Source organism: Cyclopterus lumpus, chromosome 9 (assembly GCF_009769545.1).
Source record: "Cyclopterus lumpus isolate fCycLum1 chromosome 9, fCycLum1.pri, whole genome shotgun sequence".
Classification (NCBI taxonomy): Eukaryota; Metazoa; Chordata; class Actinopteri; order Perciformes; family Cyclopteridae; genus Cyclopterus; species Cyclopterus lumpus.
Window position 1 is genome coordinate 24,153,194 of NC_046974.1, and position 26,364 is coordinate 24,179,557.

At 42.0% G+C, this 26,364-nt stretch overlaps 1 protein-coding gene across 1 annotated transcript in view; it reads right to left on the reverse strand.

Moving 5' to 3' along the window:
* Positions 1 to 24,460, reverse strand: part of LOC117736195 (whirlin-like) — a 27,643-nt gene extending 3,183 nt beyond the window's left edge. The window contains exons 1-4 of the mRNA XM_034541357.1: positions 24,347 to 24,460; positions 12,182 to 12,456; positions 10,132 to 10,168; positions 450 to 635 (exon numbers count right to left, since the gene is read on the reverse strand). Of these exons, the coding sequence (XP_034397248.1) occupies positions 450 to 635; positions 10,132 to 10,168; positions 12,182 to 12,456; positions 24,347 to 24,460 (612 nt within the window). The remainder of the gene's footprint in view (positions 1 to 449; positions 636 to 10,131; positions 10,169 to 12,181; positions 12,457 to 24,346) is intronic.
* Between the last annotated feature and the right edge of the window lie 1,904 nt (positions 24,461 to 26,364).

Consider the following 26,364-nt stretch of genomic DNA (forward strand, 5'->3'; position numbering starts at 1 on the left):
TGTTAGTGTATTTTTGTGCAGAGCAGCAACTGTGAGCTGGTGGGGTCTCAGGCCACACCAGTCCGCATGTCAAAGTGTCCTTCGGCAAGATTCCGAACCCAAAATGGACCCCAAAGGCTGTGCTATCAGTGGGTAAATTAATATTGAAAGGGTGAATGTTGACATGTAGTCTAGGGCACTCTGAGTGGTTGACTAGAAAGGGGCTAGACAAATGTATAATTTGACTAAGTCTATTTGACTAAAAGCGGCAGTGGCCGGTTATGTCAGTTAATGGCTTATAGCTGATGTTTATAAACCCTTAATGAAGGGTGCCTTATCAGAAAGTGGTACAAAAACTTCTATGAAATAAAAAGCCTTGTTGGTTTCATTATCTATATGACTTTAGTACACTGGCTCAAAAAATTAAGCTCCCTTTTAGACCCCACATGTCACCAGGCTGCAGGCTGTACCTTTGCATGTGTGCTAAAGAGCTCAAAAAGAGCCATGGTCAGTGGCTCCACTTCTATGTGTCCCTCCTGGTACTCCTGAAGGTAATAGGCAATGGTCTGCCTCTCTGGCTCCGTTAGCAGCATGTAGGCTTGCTGTTCCAGAGACACCTGAGCACCTGGCGGGCCTACACCTCTGTATACTGATGGCTGGAGAAATAGATAGGTCGAAAGATGAAAAGACAAATGAAGAGAGGAAAAAAAGTCAGACAGGATAAGAAGAGTTACCTGCCCAGTAGCACGCAAATAGAAATTCTCTTCCATCACTCTTCCTCTTATCCTGTGCAGAAAAGGGTGACTGAGCTCAGGGAAAATGCACCACCTGGAAGCTGCAGAATGTGTTTGTCTTTAGGACTCATTGTTAACTTTCTAAGCTGCTCGATTTAGTAGATTGATTGAGTGTCAGCAAGGTTCCATGAAATTACAGAGACTGTGAAAACTTATCAACTGTATGTAATGAATTGATATATGCAAAGGGAATACAAGCTGGTAAGATTTGCCTCAAACACATTTTAGCTGTGAATGGGGCAAACACAAAAACATATGATGATGATCCATCCATCCATCCATTTTCAATACCGCTTATCCTCATTAGGGTCGCGGGGGCGCTGGAGCCTATCCCAGCTGACATAGGGCGAAGGCAGGGGACACCCTGGCCGCCAGTCCATCGAGGGCACATGTAGGGACATACAACCATTCACTCTTACATTCACACCTATGGCCAATTTAGAGATCAATTAACCTGCAGCATGTCTTTGGACTGTGGGAGGAAGCCGGAGAGCCCGGAGAGAACCCACGCTGCCACGGGGAGAACATGCAAACTCCACACAGAAGGACCGCTCCGACCGGGAATTGAACCCGCGGGCGACAGTGCTAGCCACTACACCACCGTGCAGCCCCAAACATGACAAAATAAATGAGACTAAAAGATTTAAGAATCTAAAGAGATGAAGGCAATCCAGGGATGAAGAGAAGCTTACTGTAGTTTGTTGGATTGAAATATTAATATTTTATAAAAATCTGTAAATTAAATTTGACTGTAAATACACATTAAATTATTCCTATAATTTGACAGAGGGACCATTATGTGATCAATCTCATCAAACTTAAACTGATATTAAATTCAAAGCCTCAATCAATTGCTACAGGCAAAGACTACTGGCTGCTTATTCTTACTACTTTTTGCGTGATTGACTGAGGTTTGTCATCTTTTCTGCTTGATTGTAGAAAAGCTAAACTGAGAAAAGTGGGAGTTATATTTATTAATCCCTTGTTTGCACAGGCTGCATATGTCCATCAAGAAAAAGGGAATTTATTGTTTTTACTGTTGCTGGTCAGGACATCAAGGCTCTTAGACGCAATGTTTTTCACTAGTACATGTATTGATTATGTTGATGGATATTATTTCATAGCCTGAATGTTATCTTTGATTTATCATGATACATTTTCTCTGCCCTTTTCAAAAATGTAACGTATGACATACTTTTTGCCTAAATATAGTGCTCTTTCCCTGATTGACACAGGGTAAAGTCAAAAGCAAGAACCTTCACACACTTAAATTTGCAGCCAGAATACATTTTGTTTGCTTGTTTAATTTCCTGTTCGGTCTTCTTAACTTCTGTTTTATGGTAAGTAATCAGCACACAACCTCTTAAAAATGTCAACATTTATGAGAAGCTCAATAGACCTAAGAACAGTATTATTAGATTAATAACGGATCTACAGTTTTAACTAGCTTTCAACTAGCCTAACTAGTTAACTGGGTGTTGCAGTAGCAGGCTACTTTAGCTTGATGTTTCTATGGTAAAAAATTGCAAGAGTAATAATGCTGAACCACTACGATGATGGAGTTAGGTTACTAACATTATTTACAGTTGCAACATAACATGGAATCTTAAAAATACAACCAATATGTAATATATATATAGGTTATTACTTACATTGTTTTGAATGATAAGCTTGTTACACAATGATAAGCCTATATTGTATTATTATTGCATTTTATCACATTCTGACCAGTCACAAAAATGCACACTTTCTCCAAGTGTGTGGAAACACCGCTGGAGTTATTACACAGGAAGGGGATCAGGGATTTTTCCTAATTTCAAAAGTTTCACTCTACATATTTGAAGTTGTACAGCACCTGCAAATACTGGGTTGTGCCATAGGCTAACAGAAAAGGCACTCCACCCCCTTCACAGTCAGATATTTACCTTGGTCTGGATATTAATACAGTCATCATGATAGCAAAGCTGTCACCAGCTCAGCTGGATGCCTTAAACTCTCTGTTGTTACAAATTGCGCCCCACAGAGTACACATCACTGACTGTGCCGTCAGTGATGTGTCTTCTACGTGTAAGTGCGTTAAATGCACGGCTCCGCACCATCGAAGCTCAGACAGTTATGTTAGTTAGCTCGCCCCCTCTCATAGCCGGTGCGGAGCTACTAGCGTAGCCTCTGTTAGCTCTCCCCCGGCAGCCCCCGAGCAGCCGGATGGCTGAGTAACTGTTCGAAGGAGTTTTAAGTCTAAACAGAAGCCCACTGAGCACCCGCAACCTCTTCACGTTTCGAACCAGTTTTCCCCACTCAGCGACGCACCCGCTGAGAAACCCACTCTGGTTATAGGTAGCTTCATAGTCAGAAACGTGAAGATAGCGAAGCCAGGGACCAAAGTTATATGCATCCCGGGGGCCAGAGCGGGCGACATTGAATCTTGTTTAAAACTGCTGGCTAAAGATGAGTGTAGTTACTGTAAGATTATAATACACGCCGGCGGTAATGACTCCCGACTGCGGCGGTCGGAGGTCACTAAAATTAATGTGGAATCAGTGTGTACTTATGCCAAGACAATGTCGGACACCGTAGTTTTCTCTGGCCCTCTCCCCAATCGGATCAATGATGACATGTATAGCCGCATGTCATCATTCAACCGCTGGTTGTCCAGGTGGTTCCCAGCAAACAATGAGTGCTACATAGATAACTGGCAGACTTTCTGGGGAAAGCCTGATCTGATGAGTCGAGACGGCATTCATCCCACTTGGGATGGAGCGCGTCTCATTTCTGCAAACATGGCCAAGTTGATTAACGGACTTCATCCATGACCCAGAGTTCAGATCAGGAAGCAGAAGCAGAGTTATAGTCTTCCACCCTTCTCTGCACTTCCATTCGAGCAGTTACCCACCCTTAACCTTAACTCTATAGAGACTGTGTCTGTCCCACGGCCACTTAAATTAATTAAATCAAAAGTAACTACAAGAGGAGTCATACAAAATAACCGCATATAGGTTAACAACACTACTGCAACAGTGCAACAAAACAGGATAATTAAATGTGGACTCCTAAATATTAGATCTCTGTCATCTAAAACTGTATTAGTAAATGATTTAATATCAGACAATCACACTGATTTATTGTGTCTTACTGAAACCTGGCTGAGCCATGAAGAATATGTCAGCCTAAATGAATCAACTCCTCCAAGTCATATTAATACTCACATTCCTCGAGGCACCGGCCGAGGAGGTGGAGTAGAAGCCATCTTTGACTCAAGCCTCTTAATGAATCCTAAACCTAAACTAAACTACAACTCATTTGAAGCCTTGTTCTTAATCTTTCACATCCAACCTGGAAAACATTACAGCCAATTATATTTGTTATACTGTACCGGCCACCAGGTCCATATTCAGAATTTATATCTGAATTTTCAGAGTTTGTATCAAGTTTAGTCCTTAAAACTGATAAGGTTATTATTGTAGGAGATTTTAATATTCATGTGGATGTTGATAATGATTGCCTTAGTGCTGCAATTATCTCATTATTGGACTCGATTGGCTTCTGTCAGAGAGTACAGAAACCCACTCACTGCTTTGGCCACACCCTCAACCTTGTTCTTGCATATTGACATTGAGCATTTGGAGGTATTCCCACAGAACCCTCTTCTGTCAGACCATTACCTCATAAGTTTTGAGTTTATACTCCCGGAGTGGACACCGTTAGTCAAAAGTTTCTACACCAGATGTCTAACTGACAGTGCTGTAGCTAAATTTAAAGAAGCGATTCCTTCTGCATTTGATTCAATACCACGTCTCAAACTTCTGTGCTAACTTTAGTCCGTCCCAGATTGATCATATTGTCGATAGTGCTACAGGCTCACTGAGAATGACACTAGACTCGATAGCCCCACTGAAGAAAAAGACAGTGAGGCAAAGGAGGTTTGCTCCCTCAGACCCGCAAACTTCACGAAAGTTCAAAAGCATATGGCATTCCACCAATCTGGAAGAATCACTCTTAGTTTGGCGAAATAGTCTTAAAACATATAAAAAGGCTCTCCGTAATGCCAGAGCAGCCTATTACTCATCAGTAATAGAGAAAAATAAGAACAACCCCAGGTTTCTCTTTAGCACTTTAGCACAGGCTGACAGAGAGTCACAGCTCTGTTGAGCCGTGTACTCCAATAGACCTCAGTAGTATGTTTTAGGAAACACTGAGCACCTATCTCGTTTTCTCTCTCTACTTATGGATGAATTTACATCTCTCCATTGCACCTTATTAACTCTGCTTCCTCCCCGGAGTCGTTGTGACTTCACATCTCATAGGGTCCATTGGACCTGGCGGTATCTGATGCCTGGTGAGCCGGCCTCCCGCGTTGGCCCTGCTGATGCGCCCCGCACCCCCTCCTCTCTACCTCCTTCTGTTTCATGGATTGGAGTTCCATTCATACATTGTCATATTCATGTAATGTGTTTATGTAACTTTGTAATGCTGTTCATTCTGTACACATGACATCTATTGCATCTGTCCATCCGGAGAGAGGGATCCTCCTCGGTTTCTTCCCTTTTCTACCTGTGAAAGGTTATTTTTGGGGAGTTTTTCCTGATCCGATGTGAGGTCCTGGGACAGGGATGTCGTATGTGTACAGATTGTAAAGCCCTCTGAGACAAATTTGTGATATTGGGCTATACAAAATGAACTGAATTGAAAAATAACTGTGCAGCGTGTATTAAGGAAATTAAATTAAATTAAATGTAAAGAGTGTGCAAAATATGTAAAATATATATACACAATAGAATACGAATAACTGTGCAGTGTGTATTTAAGTACATTAATGTAAGTTTAAACAGAGTGTGCAAAATGCAAAGTATGTGTGGTGTAGTGTAAATCAACATAAATGTGAATGTGTAGAGTGAAAATGAAAATTGTTGTACAGTCTAATTGCCGTGTGCAGGAATGTGTTCCTGTATCGGTCCTTGTGACAGCGGAGCTGGATGAATCTTTTGGAGAAAGTGCTCTGCTGACTCTGCCGTAGGTGGTAGAGGGAGTAGTCCGGGTTGTCCAATATGGACAATAGTTTCTTCAGTGTCCTCCTCTTCACCACCTGTTCCAGATGCTCCTGCTTTTGCCGATGATGGAGCCGGCCTTCTTAACCAAGTCTGTTGGTGTCACCGGCTCCAATGCTGCTCCCCCAGCAGACAATGGCGAAATACAAGACACTGGCCACAACCGACTGTAATAAATGTATGTATGTCAAGTATGGATAGTGCTATGCAAATAAAGAGTGACATACGTATATTATATATTGGATAGACTAATGTCTTAACATTTCTTAGACACAAACACGGTTCTGTCTTTCTATCAATATGACAACATGAAATACAACAAATTAGTGCTGAATAGAAGAGAATGTTCGGATATAATTTGACAACAGCCGCTGTTTGCACAGTTGAAAAGGATGTAGCTGATGTTGAAACACACTTGTCATGTACAGTATATGTGTGGTAACCATGACAACATTATGACCTAATAAAAATCTGAAAGGAATTGAACACAAGCTTATCACTATGGCAATTTCTTTACTCCATTTCTATACTGCATCCTCAGACCATGAAGTAAATATACAAGACTATGTATCCAATACATTACAATACATCTATACCACCTAGGTAGAGCAGTTAGTCTTAGTAGTGAGTTTGGACTTTATTTATGTATGCATACTGCAACCTCAAAATGCTTTTGAGCATAGAAAATATATAATTGAAAGCAGCAACAGATGACGATCAGTTTCTGAGTTGAGGTTAGCAAGTCATTGGAGCTATTAGCAATTTAGCAGCAAATTAAAGAATTATGGTATGGTATGGCGTATAGTCTCCTGTCGCATCACTCACTAATTTGAGTTCATGCTACAGCATGTTGCTGAACACAATATGTTGGAGAAATGTGAATAACTCATTCAGTCATGTTTTGATTCCATTAAACCAAATATAAAAGAAAATATAAATAGACATGAGTGGCATTCTCCTACAGCCAATATACAAGTTATTGCCCTCGACTACCGACCAGAGTTTGCAGTGAAAAAAATAGACTCAAGCCCGTCTCCATAACCAAAGGCAACAACTAAAGCAGAATGAGCTCATTCAAACACATCTTTTATTATTATTAATATTATCTTGGCAAGATGGAGCTGTGCTAGCGGCTGCCTGTCGCAGTAGCTCCCTGTGTGTTTAATTTATTGTCTTTTTTTCACTTTTCTTTGATGTTTGGTTTAAAGCACGGTCAGAAAACGGACCGTGGCTTTTCTGTTTGTAACGGAGAGACACACACAATAACCAGGGCCATTGTCTATTTCCGCGATCAGCTGATTGCGTTGAGCAGACCATGGCTTTTGCCTGGCGCCAGGCCTGAGATCCTGGAGGAGCTGCGGAGAAGGGCTCAGGGCTTCAGGTCGGGTGCTAAGCGGAGAGCTACGGTAAGGAAATACAAACTCTCGGTACCGCCGATTGTAACGAGGAACGTGAGGTCTTTGGCAAATAAGACAGGCAACAAGTTTGGCGTGCTGGTAAAGACTGAGAGGGACTTCTGAACGTGTAGCCTCAATGTGTTTCACGGAGACGTGGCTGCACGTGGACTTTCCGGATCACAGTGCGACGGTGCCCGGCTTCCGGCCTGTTCGGGCGGACAGAGACGCTATACAGAGCGGTAAGAGGAGAGGTGGCGGGATTGCAGTGTGTGTGAACGAGAGGTGGTGCAATCCCGACCATGTGTGTGTGAAGGAGCGCACCTGTAGCCCGAACATTGAACTGTTAGCCGTGGGGATGCGTCCATATTATTTGCAGAGGCAGTTGACGCCTGCCATTTTTGTCACCGTTTACGTGTCACCATCAGCTGACACAGAGGAAGCAGTGGACACCATCAACGCTACTGTGTCTGGACTGCTGAGTCAACACCCCGGTGCATTTTTGGCAATCACTGGTGACTTTAACTACACCAGCCTGGATAAAGCCCTGCCAACTTTTCACCAGTATGTTGACTGCCCTACACGGAACAATAAAACTCTGGACTTACTGTATGCAAATGCAAAGGATGCCCTTCCCCCCTCCCTTGGCAGGTCTGATCATGACCTGGTCCTGTTGACGCCCAAGTATGTTCCTCTGGTGCAGAGGCTGCCTGTGACCACCATGACTGATAGGAGGTGGTCTAATGATGCCTTGCAGGACTACTTTGAGTCAACGGACTGGGATTTGCTGTGTGGACCACATGAGGAGGACATCAACAGCATGACGGACTACATCACAGAATATATAAAGGTCTGTGTTCACATCACCATACCATCACGGACTGTACGCTGCTTCCCGAACAACAAGCCATGGATCATCAGTGATCTGAAAGCAATTCTTAATAAGAATAAAGCAGCTTTCAGGTTTGGGGACAGGGATGAGCTCAGAAGAGTCCAGCGCGACCTGAAGGTGAAGCGCAGGGAGTGCAAGGACTCCTACTGGAGGAAGCTGGAGGCCGAACTCCAGCAGAACAATGTGAGGGAGGTGTGGACCGGAATGAAGCAAATAACTGGCTTCAAGGTTGGAAGGAGACAACCAGGGGGCTCTCTGGAGAGGCCCAACAACCTAAACTGTTTCTTCAATAGGTTTAGTTCACAGTCCCCATCTGTCTCTCCCACACAACACACCTCTCCCTCTGTCCCCCCGGGTGAGCTGCACAAAGGGTTCTTCCACCCTCTCTGTGACGACTAACCAGATGAGAAGACAGCTGAAAAGACTCCACCAAGGCAAAGCTGCAGGACCTGATGGCATCAGCCCCAGGGTCCTGAAGACCTGCGCTATCCATCTGTCTGGTCTGTCTGATGCTCAGGTTGTAGAGGTGCTTGCAGTACCTCTACAACCTGAGCCTGAGACAGGAGGAAGTCCCGATGATGTGGAAGACGTCATGCCTGGTCCCTGTTCCAAAGAAGTCAACTCCATCTGACCTCAAGGACTTCCGACCAGTTGCCCTCACATCCCATGTGATGAAGGTGCTGGAGAAGCTGGTCTTGGCTCACCTTCGACTGGAGGTGAAATCATCACTGGACCCTCTGCAATGTGCTTACCAGCCTCATCTGGGAGTGGACGGTGCCATCATTTACCTGCTTCAGCGAGCTCAGTTGCACCTGGATGGAACCGGTGGCTCTGTGAGAATCACTTTATTTGACTTCTCCAGTGCATTCAACACCATCCAACCACTGCTGCTGAGTGAGAAGCTGCGGGGGATGGGGGTCAACGCGTCCACCGTCTCCTGGATCACTGACTATCTCTGGCAGACCACAGTATGTCCGACTGGGCCGTGTGCTGTCTGGGACGGTGGTCAGTGATGTTGGAGCCCCATAGGGAACTGTTCTGTCTTCCTTCCTGTTCACCCTTCCAGTACAACTCGGGGTCATGCCATATGCAGAAGTTCTCTGATGACTCTGCAGTGGTCAGGTGTATAAAGGATGGACAGAAAGTGGAGTACAGGGCAGTAGTGGATGACTTGTGGAGTGCGCAGCAGAAATCACCTGCTTCTGAACGTGGCCAAGACCAGAGAGATGGTGGTGGACTTCAGGAGGAAGACTACAGCTCCACAACCCCTGAGAGTTCTGTGAGAGGACGTGGACATGGTGGAGGAGTACAAGTTCCTGGGTGTCGACAACACACTGAACTGGAAGGCCAACATCAACGCTGTCCAGAACAGGTGGTGGAGAGGAGGACACTGAAGAAATGATTGTGCATATTGGATAACCCAGACCACCCTCTCCACCACCTACTGCAGGGACAGTAGGTGGAAAGGTGATCATCTGAGGTTTCATCTTTCACCTGTCTGCTGGTCATTGATAAAGTGACTCAAAGTAAGGGGTGTCGAGATTCTCCACATCCATCATTCAATTTGACTTTTAAGGTCACAATTTGATTCAACTTAAAATGTTAGTATTTTTTCTACAACACTGACAGCTATGCCATTACTATGGAGTATTGATTCATAAAGATCAATAGACATTTACATTTTCAAAAACCGCAAAAGCAGAGGGCGGGAGGGTATGCGGCGCCACACTGGTGACTTCAGGGAAGAGGATATTCCAGTTCTGTTTTTTCTCTGTCATCTCCTATACAGCAGTTTTAAAAAGCAGCTGCAGGCTACCAGTAAGCTGGAAGTAAAAATAAATAATTGCCTACCCTGCTTTTCATTTTGAAACTTTTGATTGATTTTTTGAAATTGTGACACCTATTAAAAGTAAATTAGTTATAAGAACAATTTAGTTTTATGATCTCTATATAAGATGTGTAGAGCGTGTTGGAGTGTAGAATCAGTACCATACATACAGTTTGAGAGTAATGGCTTTCATTCTTACCTTTCCTAATACAGGTGTAACTTTGGCTGAGGTTGGTCTGCAACAAAGAAGAAAACAATGCGTAGCATTTCAAGAAACAAAATATAATCTTCCTACAAACAAGTTGAATTGAGAGAAACAATTTTAAGCAAAAGCATGTGTAGCGATCTGTTATCATTACCTAGGTCGTTTATCATGTTAATTCATAAGACCCCCGTCCCTCCCGTCCCTGTCACAGACGCACCCCGCTCGGAAACCAATCCACTGCGGAAATGCCGGTGCGGCGCAGAGCAGTGGTGGACGGAGCTTACGGTCGGAGTGAGGCTTGACGTCCGTCTTGGACTTTTACAAGGTGCGTTCTACCGTTAGATTAGAGGGTTGCTGCGAGGCAAGGACATCTGGAGGATATTCGGACATCGACGTAACTTGCGATAAAGAGCTGCTTTCTTAAGGAAGGCACGAACTGGACTTTTACATTACATTACATGTCATTTAGCTGATGCTTTTATCCAAAGTGACTTACAATAAGTGCATTCAACCATGAGTACAAACTCAGAACAACAAGAATCGAGAAAGTACAATTTCTTCAATAAAGTTAAACTACAAAGTGCTATCAGTAAGAAACATTTAAGTGCTACTAAAGTGTTAAACTACAAAGTGCCATCAGTAAGAGACATTTAAGTGCCACTAAAGTGCTACTATGGCGCTACCTTCCCTAAGTGGACTTCCGGTACTGGACTCACCTGACTCTCCAACACTCTGTTAATAGCCGTGAGAGAACCTTTTTGTGTCTTTATGTTGTGTTTCACCTTCTTGTGTGAATTTAACAAAACTGAACTGCACCAGAAAGACTGATTTGGTGTTGTGATTGACTTTGGGGAATTGTTTGCAAATTCACTATCTGTATTGTTGTGCCTGCCCATGACTTGTTAAATACAAATGTATTCACCTTGAGCAATCTCTGTTGTGGTGTATAATTGTTTGGTTGCCAATACTAAATATAGTGCTTTTGGGAATGTACCTTGGTGGGTTCAATAAATGAGTGTGTGCGGTTGACTAAAACGACAAATAGTGGCTCCCACCCTGAAGAAAATATTGTTAGGCACGGACCTAGCTGGCACCCCAAGCAAGAAGTCGTTACCATTACACATAAATACCTCTATGCCTTTATTAATTCTAATGCATTTACAACATAAAGCACAACATCAACATTGTGCCGTAAGTCCAGCCTATGGCAGGATCGAAGCAATGTGAGTTTAATGAAGTTTGGAGCAGAGTCATTGTATATGACTTCCAAGGCAGAAGCAGAAGGCAAAAATATGTACCTCCCTAAATTTTCAACCTGGGCAGCTCCCTTAGGGCTGGGAGACAAAGATGGATGAGGGAGAGGGGACTCTCCTCTCATTGCTTGGCTGTCAAACACAATGGAGCTGTCTACAGATTCTAAATACATACATTTATGCACCAATTCATACACTGATGGCAGTGGCTAAGGTGCCACCTGCCCGTCAGGAAGTAGCTAACATTTATCCACCTTGGCCAATTTGGGGTAAAGTGTCTTGCCCAAGGACACATCGACATGGGCAAGCGGAGCCGGGGATTGAACTGCTGATCCTCTAATTGAAACAAGACCCTTTTTACCACTGATCCGCAGTCACCCAAATTAGTGGGCATACCAACACACTTTAGACCAGAGATCACACATCTGATTCATTTGGATTGTATGCTCAATTCGTGCTGGTTCAAGTTTTGTTCAGTACAAAACTAGTTGGCCTACTATTCACCAGTGAGGAACGCTCTAATGCAAAAAGCTACTGATTTGATCAGTAACACTAATAATTCATCACACACAGTTTATATTGAGGATTTAAAGTTTAGTCTGTTCATACATGGAACAACCCCCAGTCAACCTTACTTAATACATTTCTAGATACATTTCCCCAGATCTGTAAACCACACGAGGAAACATAGAAACATTGATGAATTACAACAATGTTTCTGTTCCAATGCCATTGACAATTACTGATTTTACATGGCAAATAGTCATTCCAAATCAGTATAATGTACTCACCTTGAATTGCAGGTACTGGCAGTGACACTACCTTTGATGCCAACATTGACAGTGGGGCTGGTGACAGAACTTGGGATAGTTGTAGCATTGGTTTCAGCTATGGCCAGACTGCAGATCCATTTGGTCTCATCCACCACTGTGCGTGCATGAGGCAGACGACCAACATCCCTCACCTTCATCAGCAGGTGGCGTCCTGTTTTGAGGATTTGAACTGCCTCATCATGGGAGATGGTGCGAAAGCTCTGACTGTTGACTTCCATGATCTGGTCACCCACCTGCAACAGAACAGTTTATTTAAAGAGAATCAGGGCATCTTCCCTATCATGGCTCCAGACGGTGACCAAAATGGTTGCATATGTAGTTTTGTGTGTGAGTGTGCTCTTTAAAATATTTTGTAGTTTCATTCATGAAAGTTCCCATCGTTTTTTGTATTTTCCTCAGGGTGATGTTTTGCAATTTAGCAATGTTTAAAGGGGTATATTGTTATTCAACTACACTACCACAGAGACTTGCTTGATAGATTCAAGATGATGGTGATGTTTGTTCTAGAGTGAAAATGGCTTGAATTGTATGCGTGTACCCTATAAAATGCACTTTAAAATACACATTTCTCAGTGTTTACAGTAATTGTTCATCTTTTTAACAGAAAGTGAGGTTTTTTCTTGCACAATGTAACAGTTCCTAAAGATGTTTATTGTTTTTAATAAATTGTTATTAAGACATAATGGTGTTTTTTCTCCTGCGAATATTTTTTGTTTCACTGTTAACTGTTGAGTTTATTTTATTATTAAATACGGTGTTGGGTAAGAATCATACCAATAGGGAGTAAATACATGAGTAAATGTGTTTTAACACTGGCACGAGTCAGCTAACTAATCAACACTATTTAGAGTAATTTCTTAAATCTAAGTGTCAAGTAGATCTAACACTCATGAAGAGTAACTTAATCAGAGTTAATTTTGATTAACGCTAGTCCGAGTGTCAAATTACAAATTACATTTGACACTCGTACTAGTGTCAACACTAGAGTAACACTTCTCAGTGTAGTGTAGTGTAAACTAATACCTCTTACCAGAGTTGCATTGACTCTGAAATGTTAACACTATGTTCAGTGTTACTTTAAATCTCTGTAGATAGGACCTATATGTTCACTGGCTTAGTGTTAAAATGTACTCTTTAAGTGTTGAATTGACACTGCCAATTTTACTGTGTACGTGCACACGTACATGGCCAATAAAGCTGATTCTGATTCTGGAGTCACAGCGGGCTGTGCCAGTGGCAGCATTGGTTTAACTGAGTAACGGCAGCAACCGAACATATACTGATCCAGTGTGGAGTCAAGCGGCTGACTGCAATTGAAGGTCCAGTCTCCTGGAGCTGCCACATCATCAGCACTGCTTACACACACACACACATCACATGTTGTGCGTAGTAGAGGTGCACTCTAAAAAGAGTATTTCAGTAGTAGTTGAAGTAACGTAAATTTTTAAATGAGTCTCAATCAGATTTCTGCTTTAGTGAAGTCAATCTACTTTTGTGGATTATATCAATTTGAATTTACACGTTGTTCCCTTAACCTACTATTCTCATTTGAGTAAAAGCACATCAATTAGGTTTCTCTCCAGGTTGTGCGTCTGACGTCATGACGTCCACATCATTTCCAGATTTTTCCTCAGGAGTCGAACCGCCATTTTTTCGAGTGAAGGTGACTTGGATAAAAGGTAAGTCTAGTGCTAAATTTAGTTTTGTATGTACAAATAATGTAATATGTCATATATAAAATTGGTCCACCTGAATTAGTTACATTGTGCTAAGTATTAAGTTAGTAAGTATTTAACGTTAACTAAGTTAGTTAGTAAACTGACAAACCAAACCAGCCTTGTCATGCTAATGTTAGCATGTTTTATATTAACATTTATAAAGCATTTTACTCGTTTCGTGAAACATGTTTAACCTTTCGTAACATTAATAGCCTCGATATAATCACCAGCGCGTAGCTATTACAATTGCTATTATGTAATTAACTACCCTGCTTCAATGTCAGTTAGCATATTGCTAGAGAGCCTGTAGCATGAACAAGCTAGCGGTTAGCTACATATCAAAGCAGGTGGTAGCTCGCTAGCAGACGTAGGGTTAGGTTTATGTGGCCAGGACTCGCGTGGTTCAAGTTGCTTATTCGTGTTGTGTACTGGTGTAAGGTTAGCTGCTTATTGGCACATTAGCGCAGCAATAATGAGCTGGTAAGGCTTACATTAGCTTGCCGCCAAGCGATTTAAAGGGTCTGCGGCCGCGGTTCTGTTCAGACTACTTTGGCGCGTGGAGTTGACGCGTTGGTGCGCGCGCGGTCACACATTTTGGGCTACAACAGAACCTCACTTTGATGCGGTAGCTGGAATAGTGTCTTAACTTAGCTGCTTCAGAAAACCTGTATTTACCGCCGCTACCTGCGTTGTTTCCTATGTAGTTAAGTAACGTGACTCTTTCGCGCACGCATGGAGGAGTTTCTTGTTGCCGACCAAAAAAACACCAAACTTGGCTGTGGGCGATGCAATGATAACAACTTGGTGTGCTGGCTGCCCTCGGTGACAGGGCTGCCTTCGGTTTAAGTTGGAAATGAGGTAGGCCGCGGTGATAAATACTCGCTGTGTGAAAGCGCCACGCTGACATGTTGCGTTGGTTAACATTAAGCGCCACAGTGACATGTTGCGGTGGTTAACGTTAAGCTACGCGATACCCAGCTCAGTATTGCTTTGCCAGTGTGCTAATAAGCTGCTGTATTGTTTTTTAGCTGCTGTGAAGTCTTCTCACTTGGTCCTAACAAACTAGTACCGGGTGGGGTAATGAGTAACACTAAATATTGTTTTGAATTTTTCTTCAGATTTTTTTCCATGACTGGTGGGTGACTTCAGACTTGAACACTATCTAAGGTAAGGTTTACTCTTTGAATAAAGTGCTATTGACAAGGCAGTAATGTGGCTTTATTTAATTTGAACGGTTACAGTAAATGATTGTTAGAGGGACTGTTTTTACCTCTGCTTCAACACTACTTTTGTATGAGTACTAATGGTTTTGGAAAAAATTTATCTTAAAACACATCAATTTGTAACCCACGCTCTCTTGAACTGCCTTTTTAAGTCGGAACAAAATCATTGAACTTTGCTGAAGTCTTGTTTTAACATCAGATTTTTATATATATATATATATATATATATATATTACATTACATTACATGTCATTTAGCTGACGCTTTTATCCAAAGCGACTTACAATAAGTGCATTAAACCGTGAGTCCAAACTCAGAACAACAAGAATCAAGCAAGTACAATTTCTTCAATAAAGTCAAACTACAAAGTACTATCCGTAAGTGCCATTTAAGTGCTACTGAAGTGCTATCGGTAAGGGACATTTAAGTGCTACTACGGCATTTAAGTGCTACCTATTCAAGGTATAGTTGAAAGAGATGTGTTTTTAGTTTGCGCCGGAAGATGTAGAGACTTTCTGCTGTCCTGATGTCAATGGGGAGTTCGTTCCACCAATGAGGAGCCAGCACAGCAAACAGTCGTGATTTAGCTCGAGGTGAAGGAGCTACAAGCAGATTGGCAGAAGCCGAGCGAAGTGAACGGGCTGGGGTGTACGGTTTGACCATGTCCTGGATGTAGACTGGACCCGATCTGTTCGCAGCACGGTACGCAAGTACCAATGTTTTGAAGCGGATGCGGGCGGCCACCGGTAACCAGTGAAGGTCGCGGAGGAGCGGAGTAGTGTGGGTAAATTTCGGTCGGTTGAAGACCAGTCGAGCAGCTGCATTCTGGATGAGCTGTAGAGGTCGAATGGCATTAGCAGGAAGACCTGCCAAGAGGGAGTTGCAATAGTCCAGCCGTGAGATGACCAGAGCCTGGACCAGAACCTGTGCCTCCTTCTGAGTGAGAAGGGGTCGGATTCTCCTGATGTTGTACAGCATGTACCTACAGGAGCGTGTTATTGCGGCAATGTTGGCAGTCAGGGAGAGTTGACTGTCGAGCGTCACTCCGAGGTTCCTGGCAGTCGGAGTCGGAACCAGCACTGAGTTGTTGAAGTTAATAGATAGGTTGTGGGTGGGAGAGCCTTTTCCTGGAAGGAGGAGAAGTTCAGTCTTGTCCGGGTTAATTTTCAGGTGGTGTGCGGACATCCACTGAGAGATGTCGGTCAGACAGGCAGAGATTCGTGCTGCTACCCGTGCTTCAGATTGGGGAAACGAGAGGATCAGTTGGGTGTCGTCAGCATAGCTGTGGTAGGTGAAGCCATGCGAGCGAATGACAGAGCCAAGAGAGTTGGTGTACAGAGAGAAGAGAAGAGGACCAAGGACTGAACCTTGAGGGACCCCGGTAGTCAGAGGACAAGGCTCAGACACAGATCCTCTCCAGGTTACCCGGTAAGAGCGGTCGGTGAGATAGGATGAGAAGAGTGAGAGCGCGGTGCCTGAGATACCCAGGTCCTGGAGGGAGGACAAGAGGATCTGGTGGTTCACTGTGTCAAAGGCAGTGGAAAGGTCTAGAAGGATGAGGACAGAGGTGAGAGAGGCTGCTCTAGCAGTGTGAAGCTGCTCAGAGACAGCAAGGAGGGCAGTCTCTGTTGAGTGGCCTGTCTTGAATCCAGACTGGTGGGGGTCTAGAAGGTTGTTACAGTGAAGAAAGGAGGAGACTTGGTTAAAGATAGCTCGCTCTAGAGTTTTGGAGAGGAAGGGAAGGAGAGAGACAGGTCTGTAGTTGTTGACTTCAGATGGGTCGAGAGTGGGTTTCTTCAGGAGAGGGTTGACTCTTGCCTCCTTCAGAGAGTTGGGGAAACAGCCGGTTGAGAGGGAGGTGTTAATGAGATGGGTGAGAAATGGAAGAAGGTCCGGAGCAATGGACTGGAGAAGGTGAGAAGGGATGGGGTCAAGGGGGCAGGTGGTTGGGCGGGCAGAGGTTACCAAGGTAAGAACTTGATTGGGAGACAGGGGGATAAAAGAGGAAAACAAGGGGGAAGAAGGTGAAGTTACTGGAGGTGTAGTTGAGGAAGATGGATTAGTAAATGAAGAGCGTATGTCGTCTATCTTTTTTGTAAAGTAGTCAACAAAGTGGCTTGGTAGAAGGGTGGAGGGAGGGGGGGGAACAGGGGGGTCAAGGAGGTTGGAAAAATTGAGAAGAGCTTTTTAGGGTTAGATAAAGAGGATTCGATTCTGGATTGATAGAACAAACTTTTGGCTGCAGTGATGGACGCAGAGAAGGAGGAGAGAAGAGATTGATAGGCAAGCAGGTCACTGGCGTGTTTGGATTTTCGCCATTTCCTTTACGCTGCTCGCATTGTGGCTCTCTCGGCGCGCACCGGTTCGGACAGCCACGGAGCCGGAGAGGACTTGCGGACCTTTCGAGTCGTAAGAGGACAGAGAGAATCAAGAGAGGACGACAGCGTAGAGAGAAGAGTGTCAGTGGCGAAGTTAGGCTGCATAAGTGCGAAGGAATCGGTTGAGGGGAGGGCTGACAGAACAGAGGAGGCCAGAGAGGAGGATATATATATATATATATATATATATATATATATATATATATATATATATATATATATATATATATATATATATATATATATATATATATATATATATATATATATATATATATAAAACATTTATATTTAAGTATTCAGAGAGGGCTTGCTACATGAGATGGACTTCTGTTTAAATGATTGTCTCCACATGCCCAGTAAAGGCCATCTCTGTTTTCCCCAGTGTTGCGCTTCATGTGGAGATGCAAGGACTGTGGAAAGGCATTAACAAGAAGATCTGAACTGCTCAAGCACTACAAGCTTACTCATAGGCATTACGGACGGGGCCATTCATATCCATAAACTTACTCAAATTGTCCTTGTAGATTCAAGACTTGGAATGCCCTACTGAGCCATTTATCACGAAATCATCCTGCCCAACAAGTAGTCAACAAAGCCATATCAACCTTCACCTGCCATATTTGTAGTCATACTCAACTCTCCACAGAAAGGGAATATTTCCAACACATTTTCCAGCATCTTAAAAACAAAGAGACTGTAACATGTGTCTTCCAAAACTGTGACTATAAGACAAACTATAATTAAAGTATAATTAAATACAGAAAACACTCTGGTGCAGCTAATATCTTCAAACCTGCGATAAATTCTGTTGAATCCAATAATGCCAATAATATTACCAGTGATATTTCAGATGGGGAAAGCAATGCCATTTTAACAATACACAACATATTGGATCGAATTGATACACCTCTCTCTGCTGGTTGAGGTGTGGCGACACCCAGCCAAGAAATAGTCCAGCACATACCAGACATTGGCACATCAACCAAAAAGTTGCACATTGTCAAGTTTCAGGATGCATTTTATTTGTTGTTTTACAACACAGGGTTGTCTTAATACTAGACATGGCCAATCATGAGATGTGAGCCTGAACCTGTACCAAATCCATATAGTGTAATCCCTTTTGGCATTATTCAGCAAACGTCTTTCATTAACAGCAATGATGAATATAAATCTTGTGTTCTGATTAAGATGAATAATTAGCATAATCAAGTTATCACAGTGCAGGACTGAAGCCAGTGGTATTATTGTCCCATACCTAGTGCATAGAATAACAGTGCCAATTGATGCCAGTGATGGTTTGTGTTTGTCATGCCCTCTGTAGGACTCTGGCGCCGATGATGCTCAGAGGGACCTGGAGCAGCTCACTATGGCTGTGTTTGTCATTCGGAAGGAGGGGGAAGGACTGCAGGAGCTACCTGAAGACATTGGCATTGTCATTGAGGGCGTGCAGGTGTTGCATGGACTGACTTCTGTCGCCTCAGGTTGTGCCTTGCTTCTGGGTCTGATATATGCACTCAACCTGTCAAATCCCAAAGCCCTTCATTTCACCTTTGAAGTGCTCCAGAAAATTATCATGCATCTTGAGCAGCAAAAGATGTCTCCCAAAGTCCAAAATCTCTATGGCAGACTTCAAAACTAATAACACTACAATGGACCTGAAGACTGTCTAGCCTAGTGCCATATTGTGGTAGCAAACCACATTGTTGAATGCTTTTTACACTTATTTTGTAAGGAGGTGCAGTAGTTTGTTTATTGTTCTTTCCATTTGAGACAGATGGTTTCATTTTCAAAAAATATGGTTGTCTCTTTTTGTTTTAGTTGATTTAAAAATCTTAAGATAAGTGCCTGTTCATATTTTCATAATTTTTTGTGTACTTAATACTGGTTTCATAGCATTTTGTTGCATTATTCGGCACTTTGTAGAACAAATTGTTTAATTGATATTTAAGCAATAACATTTGTGGTTTCACATTGATACTCGCTGTATTGTTTGCTATGCACTGTTACACATGTTGTGTATATTTGTTTTTCTTGAAAACAAGCATATAGTGTTTTTTTTACATTTATATAATAAAGTTTAAAAGACATCAAAATTGAGTGTATACATTTTCTTTCAGCCAACTTAAAATTGTAACTTCGGGAAAGGTATTTTAATTAGATTGAATAAACTAAAAGATTGACAGCAGCTTCCTTCCACAAACAAGGAATGGCTGCAGACAACCAGTGAATGGAAGCATATCTATGACACTTGGAGATCCAATATATTTATATTTATATGTACCTTTCACCCTCTCTGCTCTCTCCATTGTTCCTACTTTCACAATTTATTTCATAGAATGTCAAAAGCTCCTTTCTTGCTCTTCGTTCTCTATGTAAGGCTATTTTTTTCCAGATGTCCCAATGGGTTTGGTAAAAAAATCAAACCATACATTTGATGTTTTATTTTCATCCCCAAGTAGGACACAGTGTGATGCCATCATGAAAGCCATATTGAGGTTTCAGTCATATAGAGCTGGAAACACTGACTGCTGTTCTTCTTCCCTCAGGCAGGTTGAAAGAAATTGCACAAAGTAAGAGGCTTGTTGAGGCAGAAAGCTGACCTGAAAGCACACAGTAGAGATTTAGCATGGCTAATAAAGCATTTTTGTACACTTGTCAAGCCAATTAATTCAGATGCCTGAATGAAGCTGAAAGGCAGGTAGCATATGTTAGCAATAATAACAGCTTAAGCAGTCTAATAGAAAACAGGTGGCAAGAATGTTACCAGGTTCATCAGAATCAGACACACAGCACATTACCAGAAATGTTCCCATCAACAACATTTTTTGGGACATTTCATTACCATTTGTTAGTAGGTAATCTATCACATTGAACATCATGTCTGCGATGCATATGGTTTCGAAATCAGTCTGCACTTCATTAGGGTCCAAGCGACTGACGAAGTCATGTGATCACGAGTGTGTCGTGTGGACTAACAAGTGCACAGGCTGTGCCATGCCCTCAACATAGCGCATTTCAGTAAACCATTTGTTGAAAATGGATGATGTGCATCATGATACTGTTGAAATAGAACCCACAGAAATAAAATACGATAAAAACAACGGAAAAAAGAACAAGAATGTTCACAGTGAAAGGAATGGGATAATCCAGGTAGCAGGATGAGATGGAGCTAGATAACCAATACATTTGGCTGTTTGTATTACACTTAATTCTAAAATCCGAACTTCAATATTTGATAATAAAAATGACAATTAATCTAATTTAATAATAATGTTTACCAATTAGCTAAATCAAAAATTGTTGGTTGTCTGTCTGGGGTAAGCCTACTACCATATTCACCTAGAGAAAGTTCCCATTGTTTTTTGTATTTTCCTCATGGTGATGTTTTGCAATTTAGCAATGTTTAAAGGGGTATATTGTTATTCAACTACACTACCACATAGACTTGCTTGGTAGATTCAAGATGATGGTGATGTTTGTTCTAGAGTGAAAATGGCTTGAATTATATGCGTGTACCCTATAAAATGCACTTTAAAATACACATTTCTCAGTGTTTACAGTAATTGTTCATCTTTTTAACAGAAAGTGAGGTTTTTTCTTGCACAATGTAACAGTTCCTAAAGATGTTTATTGTTTTTAATAAATTGTTATTAAGACATAATGGTGTTTTTTCTCCTGCGAATATTTTTTGTTTCACTGTTAACTGTTAGCTGTTGAAGAGTTTATTTTATTTTTAAAATTTACATTGAAAATACGGTGTTGGGAGACACGGTGCTGTAGACCTATACCTCCCTGGACCCTGGGAGTACAGCAACCTTCTGTACCAACCGTGTCATGAAGAAGCTAAATCTACAGGGTACAAAGACCAACATTATGTTACACACTATGGGCCTAGAAAGAGTTGTAGAAAGCCAAATACTGACAGGACCGGAGGTCTCAAGATTGGATGCTAATAAATTCTTTGAGCTCCCAGAAACATTTACACAGGAAACAATCCCAGTCTCAAAAGGCAACATCCCTGCTCAACGAGACATCGAAAGGTGGGAATATCTAAAAGAAATCCGTATTCCAGAATTGAATGCTGATGTTGAAATCTTGATCGGGAATAATGCACCAAAACTAATGGAACCCTGGGAAATAATCAACAGCCAAGGTGATGGACCTTATGCCGTGAGGACCCTATTGGGGTGGGTTGTCAACGGACCATTGAAGGGCAATAGTGGTTGTACAAAAGGCTGCTCAACCGTATATGCCAATAGGATATCCATTGTCAGACTGGAAGAGCTGTTGGTCTCACAGTACAATCAGGATTTCAATGAAAGGTCACTGCAGGAGATGTCAATGGAGGAGCTAAGGTTCATGGAGATCGCGAAGAAGTCTACTTTTATGCGGGAAGGTCATTACATTACTGCATGTACTTACCCTTCAAAGTGGATGACATCACCATGCCAAACAACAGGTGCATAGTTGAACAGCGCATTCAAAGCCTCAAAAGAAAGTTTGAAAGGAATAAGCCTTATTGGGAGGAATATACAGCATTTCTTACTGAGATGATTGACAGTAGATACGCAGAAGTGGTGTCTAAAGATGAGTTGGACTGTAAAAATGGCAGTGTATGGTATCTTCTGCATCACGGGGTGAATCACCGAAAGAAGAAGACCCTGAGAGTGTTTTTTGACTGTGGAGCAGGGTTTAAAAGGAGCCTCCTTGAACTGTCAACTTTTACAAGGTCCTGACCTTACCAACTCTCTCTTTGGTGTCTTAACAAGGTTTAGGCAAGAGAATGTTGCTCTGATGACCGACGTCCAGGCTATGTTTCTCCAAGTAAAGGTGTCAAAAGCACATGGATTTTCTTCGTTTTTCTATGGTGGCCCATGGGAGACACATCACAGAAGTCAATAGAACACAGAATGAGGGTACACATCTTTGGAGCAGTTTTGTCACCGAGCTGTGCCAACTACGCTTTAAAGAGGACTGCAGTGAACAATAAGGATGACTTCAAAGTGGAAGTGACCAACACCATCAACAACAACTTTTACGTGGATGACTGTCTAAATTCTTTGCCCACAAAGAAAGACGCAATGCAGTTGGTAATGGACCTTACTGACATATGCTCAAAGGGGGGATTTCTGCTGTTAAATGGACAAGCAATAGTCGGGCTGTATTGTCATCTATTCCCGAAGCAAAGTGGTCCAAAACAACCAGGCAGCTGCACTTGGAACAAGACAACCTGCCTGTAGAGATGGCTCTTGGATTGAATTGGTGCGCCCAAAGTCACACTTTTACATTCAAGCCTGCAGTGGAGACAGGACCAGATACAAGACGTGGTATTATTTCAATCGTCAGTTCCATCTACGACCTGTTAGGATTCTAGAGTGGCTTCTATTAGGGAAGCAACAAATGTTGTTCAGTGGAAATACATCAGCTCAAGGAACATTCCTGCTGATAAAGCCTCCAGAGGTCTGACAGCAGATAACTTCGTAGCATGTCGGAGGTGGATATCGGGCCCAGACTTTCTTCGAAAACCAGAGTTGGATTGGACAATACCCTTAAATCTACATCCCATTTCCAGACTTACTTCGAAAATCGGAGTTGGATTGGGCAATACCCTTAAATCTACATCCCATTTCCTCGACTCCATCATCAAAAAGGCCCATCAGGTGTAAGCTATGGATGTCCAACTGTCTCAGATGCTGCTCATCCAGTTCAATTCAGTTTATTTTGTATAGCCCAAAGGCTATTTAGACATTCTAAATAGATTTGTAGTTTAACATTTGGTATAGTGTGAATTTGACCCCTGCAAATTTGACGCAGACCAAGTGGAAATCTGGATCATGGTCCATGCCTACTCATTATTCATTGAATGTGTAACTCTGTAACGCTGTTAATTCTGTACACATGACATCTATTGCTTCTGTCCATCCGGGGAGAGGGATCCTCCTCTATTGCTCTCCTGAAGGTTTCTTGCCTTCAGTTTTTCCTGATGGGTCGTGAAGTCCTGGGACTGGGATGTCATATATGTACAGATTGTGAAGCCCTTTGAGGCAAATTTGTGATTTTGGGCTATGCAAAATAAAATGAATTGAATTGAATATGCTTCAGGTCAAATTTGACGCAGACCAAGAATTCCCACTATACCAAATTTTAAACTACAAATCTGTTTAGAATGTCTAAATAGCCTTATGTCTCATTAATACATGCATGATTAATCCTTAATACATGTTTCAGAAAGTAGGGAGAGTTAAGTTGTACAACATTTGTTTTTGGAGAAAAACATGAACTATTACACATTATCATGTCCTGTTATTATCATGAAAAGCCATAATGATCACTGATTTGAGATGCCCCCATTCCCCTTCAAAGACCAGCAGGTGTCTGTTTCTGCAGGAACCTGGGAATGTCGTGGGAACACAGACAGTTATTGTGAAAGTGCCGAGGTCTCCCTTGAACCCTGTCACCACTGTCCCATTACAAATACACATAAACATGGCCTGTACAGTTTTACAGTTTCCAGATTCCCTAAAACCCCCATTTTTTCTTGATTTGACCTTAAAATCCATCTCAATAGATACGGGTCAAATTTGACCCAAAACAGCCTCAGTGTACAAAAATGTGTAGCACCTGTACAAAAGTATAACATTTTTAAATATTTACATTTTTGTGTGTTTTGGGTCAACAAAGTCAACACATTTCAGGCAAACATAATGACATGTAGGGTATTTTTACTGCTGTCAAATGTCAAAACGGGTCGAATTTGTCCCTAACAGTATGTAAGGGTTAAAACATGTTGAGTTTAGGTACCTTTAGTGCACCAGCATCTGCAGCAGATCCAGGGTCCACTCCAGTGATGTAGATCCCCAGTCTATACTCAGCACCACCTCTGATCATTAGGCCCAGAGAGCGACCACCATCCATATTTAGGTTTGCCTGCAGGGAAGATATGACATTCAGATCCCTTAGGGTTCCCTGTAAACCCAACTATTAAGTTGGAAATTAGTGCAACAACATGGAACAAGCTGTTACACACCCAAATAGGACCCCTGTGGGTGCCTAAGTGTGAACTCGAGTCAAGATACAGCGGGATGGGTCAGTAACAATTAATGCAATGTATCTCTATTTATATGCTTTGCACTTAAAAGGTATTACAAGCATTGTATGCATGTCAAAACAGCAATAGCTTATAAGTGCATGTAAAATATATTTTATTGAATTACTATATGATAATTGAGTAGCAGCAGAATGAATCTGTGCTACTTGATGTTGTACAGCTGTACAGTATCTAAACTTGTGTATTTGATTCCCTCCAAATTTAAATACTTAATTGCTACAAATACGTGAACCGGACCTCATAACAGTATTTAAAATCTGGTTGTATATTAATATACAGAAAGTCAGTGGGTTTTTTGCTCCCCATCTTCTAACTTATAAGACTATAGTATTTTCTAATAATTAACTAGTGATGAATTTGCAGCTTACAACAAACTAAATACCCCTCACTTTACAAGCGTGTCAAAGAACTATGGTGGTCTTCAGGTAGGGATAGTTAACTTTAGCAATATCTTATTACTAGGAGCTACTCATAATATATATATACTCTGTTATTCTTCATTACTAAATAATTGCTTAAAACATATATATAAGTTTAAAAACAAATACATTTACAACAGTATTTGTTTTCCTAGTTTTGATCTAAATATTGTTAATAAAGAAGCAACAATTGTATTTACAGCAGCACAATCTCTATATAAAGTCATTTATATTTCACTGGAATTTTTTTTAAGGAGTAAATAACATTTCTGAGGGAGGTTTATAAAGATGGAAGAACACAGACATTAGTATTAATCCTGGCCTATGTCCTCCTGTACTTACCCTTCAAAGTGGATGACATCACCATGCCAAACAACAGGTGCATAGTTGAACAGCGCATTCAAAGCCTCAAAAGAAAGTTTGAAAGGAATAAGCCTTATTGGGAGGAATATACAGCATTTCTTACTGAGATGATTGACAGTAGATATGCAGAAGTGGTGTCTAAAGATGAGTTGGACTGTAAAAATGGCAGTGTATGGTATCTTCTGCATCACGGGGTGAATCACCGAAAGAAGAAGACCCTGAGAGTGTTTTTTGACTGTGGAGCAGGGTTTAAAAGGAGCCTCCTTGAACTGTCAACTTTTACAAGGTCCTGACCTTACCAACTCTCTCTTTGGTGTCTTAACAAGGTTTAGGCAAGAGAATGTTGCTCTGATGACCGACGTCCAGGCTATGTTTCTCCAAGTAAAGGTGTCAGAAAAGCACATGGATTTTCTTCGTTTTCTATGGTGGCCCATGGGAGACACATCACAGAAGTCAATAGAACACAGAATGAGGGTACACATCTTTGGAGCAGTTTTGTCACCGAGCTGTGCCAACTACGCTTTAAAGAGGACTGCAGTGAACAATAAGGATGACTTCAAAGTGGAAGTGACCAACACCATCAACAACAACTTTTACGTGGATGACTGTCTAAATTCTTTGCCCACAAAGAAAGACGCAATGCAGTTGGTAATGGACCTTACTGACATATGCTCAAAGGGGGGATTTCTGCTGTTAAATGGACAAGCAATAGTCGGGCTGTATTGTCATCTATTCCCGAAGCAAAGTGGTCCAAAACAACCAGGCAGCTGCACTTGGAACAAGACAACCTGTCTCTGTCCTCCTGGCTACTTTGTCTCAGTCAGCTGAGAAGTTTATAAGAATCAACTAAGATAAACTGTCAGACTACAGACAGACAGCTTTTGTTTTACCTTGTTTGTAATTCGCTATTACTCAATCGTGCGTGCTGT